The 12,386-nt window shown below is 34.1% G+C and overlaps 2 protein-coding genes across 2 annotated transcripts in view; one reads left to right on the plus strand and one right to left on the minus strand.

The window, feature by feature from the left end:
- Nucleotides 1–12,386, minus strand: part of LOC108742051 — a 130,118-nt gene that overhangs the window by 82,784 nt on the left and 34,948 nt on the right. The gene's annotated exons all lie outside the window — the stretch shown is intronic.
- The window catches only part of LOC108742059 (frequenin-1), a 58,208-nt gene that overhangs the window by 31,754 nt on the left and 14,068 nt on the right, over nt 1–12,386 (plus strand). Inside the window, exon 2 of the mRNA XM_018477071.2 lies at nt 5,679–5,703. Coding sequence (XP_018332573.1) covers nt 5,679–5,703 — 25 coding nt within the window. The remainder of the gene's footprint in view (nt 1–5,678; nt 5,704–12,386) is intronic.

The following is a 12,386-nucleotide window of genomic DNA, read 5'->3' on the forward strand; positions in this document are numbered from 1 at the left end:
AGTAATGACATAACTGTAGGTTTTCAGTCCTTTTAAGAATTTTTTTTTCAAAAAGGATCAACATAGTTAGATAGCTACAAACAAAATTAACGAAAAGTATACAGATATAGGTGTTGAAAAAATTCAATTTTCAAACTATTTTGATTGTTTATAAGTCTGTCCTGATTGCACAGTCTGGTTACGGTCCTGGAGTAAAATGAACTCAACCTAATATCAGGACTCTTATTAAATATTTAAGTATATATAAGGTTTGAGTATAAATCCTTGAAGAAATCAATGTTTAACGAAAAAAAATATATTGAAATTTACAACTTTCGATATTAGTGAGGTAGTGTCACATTCTATTCTACGTTACGACAATAAAGTGGAAATTTCTCCAATTTACAGCTAATCTACCAGATCCATAATAAGTTCTACTTTATGCTTAAAACGCTGCATTTTATATTCCGATCATGAAACCCGGTAGGCGGTAAATTTGAAAGCAGCAGCAGTAGTAAAGAAAATTTCTCTGAGGCGAAAAATTATTCCGATAAAATTAGGATACGCTGTCACCGTCAAGCAACAGGAAAATTTATGGAAGGAAGGGAGACTTTATGAAATTGAAGTTTACTTTGCGTGCTTACGCTATGCATAGGTAATATAAAATACGGTTATATATGCTGCATTCAAAGCCGCCTAATTTTAGATAGCGTGTTATTTCAAAATCCGCTAACAGTTTTCTGCAATTGAAACCGCAAAACGAAAGGTCTTTTAAATAAGATAATCTTAGCTATAGCAACTAGATTCAATTTAGATATTACATGCATATTTATGAAAAAGAGTGATACTTCTATTAGCATGCAACGGATGTTGCGCGCGCAACGCACAACTGTTAACGGCAACTGTCAACTATAATCGAAAACTTCAAATACTAATACATTCACCGTAGAAACGGGTAGTTTAAGATATACTTAGAGTAGTTGTAGAATAAATGTAATTATTTGGAACAAATTTCACTCCTTCAGGCATTATATCATTTAAAGACACCTTTGTATTTCAAACAGACCATTTAACTTGGCTAATTAATAGTCATTAATTTAAATTGTTTGTAATGAAAATATTTTCCATGCACAATTCTCTATATATGACAAAAACCATTTACATTGAAGTATGTGCTAAATCAACAGCAAAATATTTAATGATGACCTCGCCTTCCTAAATTGCCCCGTGTAGATATAAAAAAACAGGTGTCATTACTAAAACGAGTTGCGATTTTCTCATTGTTGTAGAGTTCTTGAACATTCAACGTCGGAGTTCCGTCTCGATAAAAAAAAAGCCGATCCCTTTTATTTCTTTCGTGACAAAAGGTTCATCATTTACGGTTTAAAAAGGAAGCACCTGCAAAGACAGAATCCAGTGTGGGTTTTATTGTAGCGCGAAACGATACAACGAAAGCCTCGAGGATCACACGAAACGATGAATTTCTTCGCCTAAAATTATTCCGTTTTTGTGGGCTATTGTTCGTTTTTCATCTTTCATTCATTCGTTGGATTTTACGTTGCCAACACGTTATGTTAGGGATTACGGTAAAACTGCCTTAATGCATAATGCAGACGTGAAATATCGTTCATCGGATATAAACAAAACCACATAACATTCGCTACATAAAATTACTTTAAGCATGTGTACTTCATTTACTTTCTCTAGCGGTGTGCCCCTTCCAATGTCTTGGATGCGCGCAGGCAAAATCGCAGGTAGGGAAAAAAAAGCTCATTATACTCTCGACTCTTGTTCATTAAACATACTTTTTCATACAGTACTTGCCAAATGTTTTGTTCAATCATGAACAGTAGTGCGAGTCGAAAACAAGCGTTAACGCCTCTAATATGTCTTCAAATATAAATAAACATCTCATTGATATTTTCAGTAGTAAATGGTACCAATAACAGCACATTTGAGCAATGCAATTGTAATGGATAAAATGGTCAATTTTTCCGTGCTGTACTGTACGGATTATACGCTCCTCACCGGTTAAGAGTTTGGCCGAGAGTTGTCTCCTTCCTTTTCTGGCCTAGTGCTGTTCTTTTCTACTTTGCACCGGTCAAACTGAAGGTCACATCGCTACAGAAACTAAACGAAGTATATGTTTTATGGCAAACCAACAATGTATAGAAACAAACCTACATACAAGTAATTTCAAACATTGAAAACTAATTTGGCTGGGCTACATTCCCCATTCCGTTCATATTCATTGTTGTGGTATGTGAATAATAACTCAATAAATTCATCCAACGATAAGGAGAGACAATCTCAGAGACAATAGTTACGAGATGTTCGTCGAGAACACTTAATTACTGACCAGTTGTATACGTCAGGACATTGAAATTTATACTCAGCGGTTTGTCTTCGTAATTAAATGGAAATGAAGGCGATGAATATCCTACAATTGCAAACTGAATTCTTTTAATTGAAAAAGAAAAGTTTCCCGCAGCTTCCACGCTTCTATCTAGCCACAAAGTTGAAAGATTCATTCGTAAATTAGTTTTAGTCTATCGCTTCTACTTAAATCTATCTACCTACTGTTCGTCCCTTTGATTAGAGGGAGAATACTGGACAAGCCACGTTCAGTTGAATTTTCAATTAACCATTACAGAAGAGGTTTCGTCCCCTTTGAGCTCAAAGTGGGTAAAAGACGTGTCCACCTTTCAAAATTGCTCATTCTTATTACATTTAAATATATTTACATGCAAGGTATTTATTTGTATGTATACTATACAAAAAGTAAACCGAAAAAATAAAACTGGAGTCTGCAGTTTGGTGTAAGCACTTTCACCCATTTATTTTCGAATGGTTTGTTTCTTTCGGGTTATAAATAACACGGAAAGCATCCAGGATCCAGTAGACAAACACAATAGATATATAAATCCACAATGTGCGTCTCGAACAAAGCACTTGCCACCAATTGCTAGATAGGAAGGTTATATAATCTGCTCTGCAGACTGAAAGCCGAATTCCACCAATATTGAACGTCGTATCATACTGGTTGAAATATGTTGAAAATACTCCCTAGAGGACACTAGTTTTCAATGCCTGTTCGGACCAATATTCTTACTAAAACCTACTTTTCAGTGTATATAACGATTGAGCTGCTCTTTTTAATAAATAGCTATGACACAAAAGTGTAAGTTGAAGTGAAAACTGTATGGGAAACAGAGAAGAAAATCTTTGTTAAAACACAAACATTTACATGAGGAATCCTACTACTTGTTAATCACTATAACTGAAAAATATGTTCGTGATTAACGATTTCTGTCGCAGTACAGCTTGGGTTGACCTGCATCTTGCGCTTACCTTCAAAAAGGTTTTGATTTGAACTGCATCGATTAAAGTGTCGAACGCTGCAAAACGCAGTTCAATAAAGATAATCCTACACCTCATTAGTTAATGGCTTACGGCAGTCCGAATAAAAATCTTTTAAAGTGCATTGTTGGAACAACTAACAAAACAAAAGAACAAAAATTAGAGTGAACATACCATATAACTGTTCATTCTAAATTTTACAGTGCACTTAGTTAAATTAAAGATTATAAAGAAAGACCTTGAAAGGTCGGGCGCCATCTTGAATCCGCCATCTTGCTAACGTAATGTCCCTAAACCGTTACAGTTACACTACTAACTCGCTTTCGAACTAAATACTGCCATATAAATAGTTGCGCTAACGACACAAGACGTACAAGCGCACTCTTACTGTTATCACACTATACATATATTTTACGTATTTTACAGGAAATTACAATAGCATCACAGTAATTTTCGCAGCTGGTTGTAAATGTGATAGACCATTACGAAATCGGGTAACTTCGAACACACTAACATACAAACAAATATTTCACTTCTGTCTCCATTAAAATATCGTATATTATTACTACCACCATAACTCCTTATTATTTCCTATGAAGCACCTCGAGGAACTGTTAAACTTTATCAACAAGTAAACTTACGTTAGTTGAAACAACCCCTTAATTTCCCAACTAGATTGAGGAAACTATCGAACCTACGACCGAACTAGGGCAATGTTCAAATCAGAAGAAACTTACTTATCGGATATATGAAACATATAAATTATTAAGTAGTAAAAAGACGAAAATATGATACATTTTAATTGCAAATTGACGAATTAACTCGGTTTTCTAGTTTAGATACAGTTAGTATTAGTTAGTTATAGATATTTACAAAAAAATAAAATGGAAGCCTTAAATAAAATGGAAGCGGTATTGACAGAACAGTATTGTATGAAAATCAATAAAAGTAAGACAAAAATATTGACATGCTAGGGAAGAAAAAGTAGGAAAACAGATAATATATAGATAGGAGACGAAAAATTAGAACAAGTGGCTGATTTTTGGTATCTAGGAAGTCAAACAATTCAGGATAGAAGAAGTGGTGCTATAAAATAAAACAGAAGTTAGCGCAAGGCGAGTAGCTCTTAACAAAAAAGAAGTCACTTCTATGTTCGCCAAAAGTTAATTTTGAAATTTTGAACGAGATTATTAAAGGTGTATGCCTGGAGCACCGTTCTGTTTGGACGGTGGGCATAAGGAAAAAGAGGTTAGAAGCGTTTGGAATGCGGTGTTACAGATGAATGATGAGGATATCGTCGATAGAGAAAGTTAGAAGATTACTAGAAAAAGTAGGAAAATGCTATGGAAGCCAATAAGAAATAGGCGAGATAGGTTGGTAGGACACCTTCTTAGGCATGAGAGGCTAGCAGATATAGGAGTTAAGGATGTGGGACGTTCTAGTACAGAAATGTGAAGATTAGGTCAAGATAGGAAACAGTGGAGAAGTGAATCCAACCAGTCTTAAGACTGACAATCCTATGATTATGATTGTGATCCGAGGTTCTGCAGTTTTACCCTTTTCCTCTTTTTTACATTTAATTTTCATTTACTACACATGGTAAGTTTCATGAGCTAATCCTTTTAAAGTGCCTTTATGTGGGAGCTGATTGTGGCGAGGTAGTTCAGCTCACTTGGAAATAAATATGGTAATCGGAAAATCTGCCGATAATCGGTTGTTCAACTTTAGCTTTCCACTATGAACTGCACGCAAAGCTCCACTTCATAAACCACAGTAATTAATTCGTGGTTTAATAAGGGACATACAAAGGACAGAGTTGGTTGAACTTACGAAATTTCATTATGTAGAATTTGCTTCAATAAAAACGTTCAAACATCTGAAACCCTTTTTGACACGGAAAATGTGTCATCCTCGATTAAAAACTTAATCTTTTTATTAAAGAATATACTTCGACTTAACCTTGCTGGGATGTAAGATGTTGGATCTAATATTAAATTGATAATAGTACTAAAAGATCCCAGTTTGGAAATGATCTACTATTTGACTGACTTCATTAAACGTTCTTTATTGTTACATCTATGAATACCTTCATGATCCAATTATTTTTCTAATTGAGCCAATTAAATCATCTAAATTTCTACTACTTCTTTACAGTATATTCTTCCTTCTGCATCTATTTTTGGTATTATTTATTGTCATTCTCGTAAAACAAACAATAACTATTATTATTAATTAGTACGTAGTATTTTGATATATTCCTTAAGAATTAAAAGCATTGTACCTATACAATATCTGAATTTTTTACAAACAATACTTTAACGGCTTTCTTTCTTTTACAGTCACAGAAAAGGAAATACGACAGTGGTAAGTAGTAGATTTATGATCAAATTATATGTAACAAGTACCTAATACCTAAGTGAAAATTCAAATTTCTCGGATAAAACGTTATCTTCTTCAAAATTCTAAGTTATTATCTCATAAATGGCCTAAAGTTCACACAAACAAGGGTAAATTATTGTACTTAATCTAAATGTAGACAAAAATCCGATGTAGTATCTATGTGATAGGTACAACGTGAATAAATTATTACGTGTATTCTCTAGAACTTACATTCTGGAATCTTTCTAGAGTAAGTCCAGTTCCTATTATAGGTTGTCGCGAGATCTAATTTATTTTTACTTATTAAATTTCAGTTACCGCCATTATTATTAATTAATAACTCGTTCAGTATTATATCTTCCTTCTTATTTTGGCTTTTATCACATCGTAACTAAAACTGTTTTCATCCGACTCTGCAACAACTGTTTATAGGGACTGTTCTTATTCTAGAAAGATTACAGAATGTAAGTTCTAGATACTTTGGTCTTATTTGTTACCTGAAGGTATAGTAGGTTGCCCATACATAACAATATTTTTGAATATGAAATATTATACTGAAAATTCAATTTCTGAATTTTTTACCCACTACACGCTACCTCAAATTAATGAGGGAAATTGAATTTTCAGTATAATATTTCATATTAAACTAACTCACTTCTAAAAAGATGTCTAAAGTGTAAGTATTTTTGAAAGTTTACACATTCGGCTTGCGATAACGACTTTTATGAAAGCGTTTGTTACATAAATAACTCAAACTCGATTAATATCCTAAGTCACAATTTGGTAAAACAGTTCATGATTTTGTGAATCCCTAATCCTTAAAATAACAGCTTGAAAATGGAGACACATAAATTCGTCCTTAACTCTAAAAACAACCGAGAACCGCGCGGTCATTTTTCACGTGTCGCAACACGCACAACAAAACGCAAAACATTTTACCTACCGACCATAAATTAACTTTAAATGTTACCAATTAGTCAAAATGAAAACATCTAAACACCAGTCGCCTACCAAGGGAAACAAATGGGACTTAAAATTACTTTGACAGATGTCGAGGGAACGAAAACTGATACCTACTTGTTTTGTAAAACAAGAAGTTAGAGGAAGCCCAGTTGTCAGATAGAAGCAGATTATGCATACGTACATCCTATAAAATCAAAACAAAGAGTTCTCTTGGTTTGAATAAATTTACATATGACGCCCGCAAATATCTAGGCAAATAATATTACAATATTTCTGAATCCCAACAAGATTTCTTTTTAAATTACATGCATATTAAGGGCATCATATGTACAGCGGTTTCTTTGCGAAAGGACTAGTCAGTTCTACCATAGGATTAACTAACGGATCTGGCTATACTCATACATAAGATCCTAGAAACAACCAAACAGAACAATGAAACAATGGAATGAAAATAATCTACTTCAATATCTCACCAAAGAATCTTAGCATATGTAGGTATGATCAGTGTCAAATCAGTCAAGATTCGAATAGATTTCGAATAATAGCATTTATATACCATTATTTTAATCTTTCTTTGAGTATATTTGAAATCAAGCAAGATATCATTAAATGATCTAAACCTGTTTTGTATGCTTTTAAATGGAGCATGTATCTACACGCATTGATCACTGAATAAAGTTTCAACGTTATTTGGTTTCCTTCAGCTTGTATTAATTGTATTACTGTTACGTTCAGACACTTCGATAGTGTGTGTCGACATTTTTTATATTTACTTTTACTGTTAGATCTTTATCTTGAAAAATGCGAGGTAAAGGACCTTATATATTCTTTATAAAAGTTGATCCCGTCTCAGATTTCACCCCTCACGGTTTTTATAGACAACCAACGACCTTAAAATCAATAAAAACATGGAAATAAAATATTGCTAAAAAAGTCGTAAAGCTGAGAGGGTTCGTCTACTGTAGAAAATTTTATTAAGTCCTGCGTAATTCATGAGGCATTTTATAGTCATAAAATAAATATTCTAACCTAAAAATAAAGACGAAGCTATTTTTCTTCAAGCACTAGTATACAGAAAGTACCAACGCAAGCGAATTTCGCAATAATAGACATTTCACAAAATATTTCTCATATCAGTCTTCAATCCTAAGACTGGTTGGACACGCACCTCCACTCTTTCCCAGCTTGAGCTACGATAAGATAACTACATTACATATGTGGTATTTAGATAATCCTAAAACTGTAAAATTTAATTCTTCTCACAAGAGGAAGGTAAAATATTTATCTACTGATATTTTGAACAGTTATTTATCAAGGAATATACCCCAAATGAATGTATCAAAATAAGGAAGATAACTCTGTTACCGAAATGTACTTCGACCGTTTAGTGTCGTGCTTTGGGATTGTGATGTGAGCTATCTACTATGTTCTACAATATTGCCAAAGTGCCAAAGTTTCCAGTCTTCTAAATAAGTAACAAAAAGTTTTTAGAGACCACTCATAACACTTCAGTGGTGCAGTGAACAGCATGACGTGGAAATATAAAAAGTTGACTATAAAATAGTAACGCAAAGTTACAGATGTTAAAGAGAGTCCTAATCGCAAGTTTTAGGGCAACACAGTTGCATAGTCGAAATTCTTAATAAAAATTGACCTTGTTAAATATTAACGAGCCTTTAGTTAGTGATTTGGATTTATTTTTCGGGGAGGAGATTGCCAGAAGGAAAATTGGTATAGTGGCTGAAGCGTAGTACATCAAATCCACTATAATTCAACGACNATGAAACCCCCAAAAGTTGTTGTTTTTGCTGCACCATTTACTATTATTCGGTTATTTTTTTTCACTTTGTCTGTACAACTCGTGGGGCATTTCCTAACTAAAGAAGGACGGGCTCAAAACGCAGCAAATGACTACAGTCTTCAGTGCAAACAGAGAGAAGATACATCCATTCTCACAGATAATGTAATGCGGACTTTGTCAATTTTGATCATTCCAACCGTAACTTTTTTTTTAAGAGTAAACACACAAGTTCATTGATTACATTTCTCAATTAAGGAAAGGTAACTCTCTGTGTTATTCCTCTAACAAGCAAACTTTCTAGTGTTTGAATACGAACTTTCTATCCTGGACTAAAAACAACCACATGTAGGTAGGTATGTGTTATTCGATTGTCGATAGGTATTGGAAGAGGAAGGTAACAAGATTAAAGTAAACCGAAAGGGAAATAATTGTTAAAATAAACACACGTACTCGAGGACTTCCTTAAAGTTCTAAAAATAGGCACGGAAATTAACTAGCTTGCTGTTGCAACTAACTAAAATCCAATACAAACCCATAAAGCTTAATTAGTAGAATTACTTGTGCAAACATATTACAAAAATTGTGTGAACATTTGTGACTCTTAAATTCAACCCAATTCGCCCAACGGGTCCAATAAATTGATTCACCTTATACCTTGCGGTCCATTAGCAATTCTAGCAATCCTATGGTCTTTTCAATATATATAATAGGAGGTAAATTTTATTAAGCATGAAGCAATTAATCTACGTCCCTGTAACAAGGGTGCTTCTAAATATGCCGACAGACCATCTTGTCACATTTGAACGTTTCCACAAGGGGTTGGTTGCACGTTTAGCCAAGTTGTATCATTAATTTTCATATACGCTTTTCAGAAAATGACGAATTACTGTTTAATGATTTTCACTTCGAATTTCCATTTCATGCGGTCGACGTACAAAATTCTCAATTCCATAATGAACAGCTTTCTATACGCATTTCTCCAAACCACACAGTTGCATTCACTTTATAAATAATTTATTACATGGAAAAAATAATCAAAACTGCATGATTATATCGTAGGTATATTTAAACGAGTATAGGTACTTTTACTCTTGAATCCTAAAGAGATGAACTGTAGATAAACTGCGAACAGAGCACCACTAACAACATATTTTCATCAAACATTCGAAAAAAGCAAGTAGAACGTACCGAGGAAATATAGCCTGCACAAACCAAATCCAAAATGTAATTGTTTTAAGAATTTTCGAGTAGCACGAACGTAAGTTATATGTGGGCTTCCCATATGTATGGGTTTTTCCGGACATGCCTAGTTTAGAGGGTACTAGGTGCCCAGGGAGTGCCCAGGTGGGGATTTGTATTTAATCCGCGTTTTAGGTTATACCTCAGTAACTATTCAACCGATTTTGATAAAATCTAAACCACATCTTCTATATACCATTACGTATATATTGAATTACTCCGATTAGAACACTTTACTGGTTACCAGATTACGAAGATCAGCTATTTGATTTCCTCTACCGATGGCTAAAGCAACATAATCTTCTATTAATGCCACTTGTATTAAATTTTCAGAACCTCCTCTATTAAACTTGTTTTTACTTTATTGGTCCCAATTTTGAGTGTTCTTCGAGCTTCAAGTCCTGGTTTGTTGATTTCGGAAACGACATCCTAGATATAAGAATATGGAGCTGAAGAAGAACGATGGGAACAACAACAACCAAAGAAACGTAGAATGATATCTCACCCGTCCCATGATCGTCGCAATTTGGATCGCGATAACTTTCGATCTGGAAGAACCTTCTGGACTTAATGTACATAATATGTAGATGTCCTTTAATAAAACATGGGTTGTTCTGGTGAAGTAGTATTGTTAAAATTAAGAATTATAGAAACCCATAAAAACCTAGTCTAAATATATAAAAATTATATGCCTCTGGAAAGGGAACACCAGCTTCATTTCTTACGCCTCCAAAATCAACAATTATTCTTCACAAACCTAACATGAAACAACCTGTTTGAATTCGAATAAAAACTTTATGATAGTCAGTCTCCGATTGCATGTACTTAATGCAATATGGCAGGCAACATCACCTGTAGGATTTATACGTTGGAATTGAGCCAAACTAATCTAGCGTCCCTCTTAACAAAATACAAGCTTCACGGCTTTAAAATTGATCATTCCCGGCGATGTTAATGGGATTGACCTGACCGCGTTTACGTTTGGAATCGTATTAATTATAGTTCCAGTCCTTAATTATCAATACTTAATTAATTTTGTAATCAACAGAAATCTGCTTATACCTATACCATTGCAATAACGTCATCGTCAGGATCAAAGACTTAAAACGTTACAATATGTATTATATACGCAACAGGATATAAATTATATTTATGCAGTGCAACTATTTCACGACGAGGTTTACAGTCGTTAGGCTTCCACGTTCGGAATCCATGCTTTGGGCAGAATAATTTTGGTCTGACTATACTTTGGATGAAGGTTGAAAAATTCGGCTCTTATTCTTGAACGGTTCCATTAGCGCAGCAGATCCCAGTTTAATTTGAATCTTTATTATTAAATAAAATAATTATTTCAGAGATTTTCGATGAATTCATCACCAGAGATTTTCCCACCCTTACTTCCAACTGGTTCGTTTCTCTTAACGTTTTGCGTTGTGAGTGAATTTTAAATAGGCAACTGTCAGCAAGAACTAATTTATACTTAATCAGCTGAGTGCATTTTTCATCGTACGCATCTGTGACGCTGTAGAAGCAAATCCAATTGGAAATTCCTCAAGTATTGCCAAATATACATATATAAATAATACACCTCGTGATTTATTGTTAGTTTAAAACAACAAACTACGATTAGTCTGACCTCCCACAAATGCATACACACTGTAACTTGGTCTCAAAATAGAATAAGACAACATTTATGGCATTGTCTGTAACTATTTAACGGTTATTTTGAACTTGTTATTATTTATTATAATCTACTCCTTATGAAAGGTCATATTTTCGTTTAAATTTTCAATGTTATATGTAGATATATAAAGAATACAAATCATCATCATAAGGTCGTCAGTCCTAAGACTGGTTGGACACGCACCTCCACTCTTTCCCAGCTTGAGCTACGATAAGATAACTACATTACATATGTGGTATTTAGATAATCCTAAAACTGTAAAATTTAATTCTTCTCACAAGAGGAAGGTAAAATATTTATCTACTGATATTTTGAACAGTTATTTATCAAGGAATATACCCCAAATGAATGTATCAAAATAAGGAAGATAACTCTGTTACCGAAATGTACTTCGACCGTTTAGTGTCGTGCTTTGGGATTGTGATGTGAGCTATCTACTATGTTCTACAATATTGCCAAAGTGCCAAAGTTTCCAGTCTTCTAAATAAGTAACAAAAAGTTTTTAGAGACCACTCATAACACTTCAGTGGTGCAGTGAACAGCATGACGTGGAAATATAAAAAGTTGACTATAAAATAGTAACGCAAAGTTACAGATGTTAAAGAGAGTCCTAATCGCAAGTTTTAGGGCAACACAGTTGCATAGTCGAAATTCTTAATAAAAATTGACCTTGTTAAATATTAACGAGCCTTTAGTTAGTGATTTGGATTTATTTTTCGGGGAGGAGATTGCCAGAAGGAAAATTGGTATAGTGGCTGAAGCGTAGTACATCAAATCCACTACGAGGGTGGATTGATAAGTTTCCGGCCTAACCAAGAGATGACGCCACTAGGCCTACCTTGAGGTGACATTCTATAGTACCATCCTTGGATAGCTTGTAGCTATAGTTTCAGCCCGATCTCCTTGCTAGTGTAGGTTTGACAGCACGCTGAACAAGACGCCTCTGTGGTTTTCGTAAAAATGGAAAAGCAGGAAAATCGT

This window comes from Agrilus planipennis, unplaced genomic scaffold, assembly GCF_000699045.2.
Source record: "Agrilus planipennis isolate EAB-ADULT unplaced genomic scaffold, Apla_2.0 scaffold223, whole genome shotgun sequence".
NCBI classification, from domain to species: Eukaryota; Metazoa; Arthropoda; class Insecta; order Coleoptera; family Buprestidae; genus Agrilus; species Agrilus planipennis.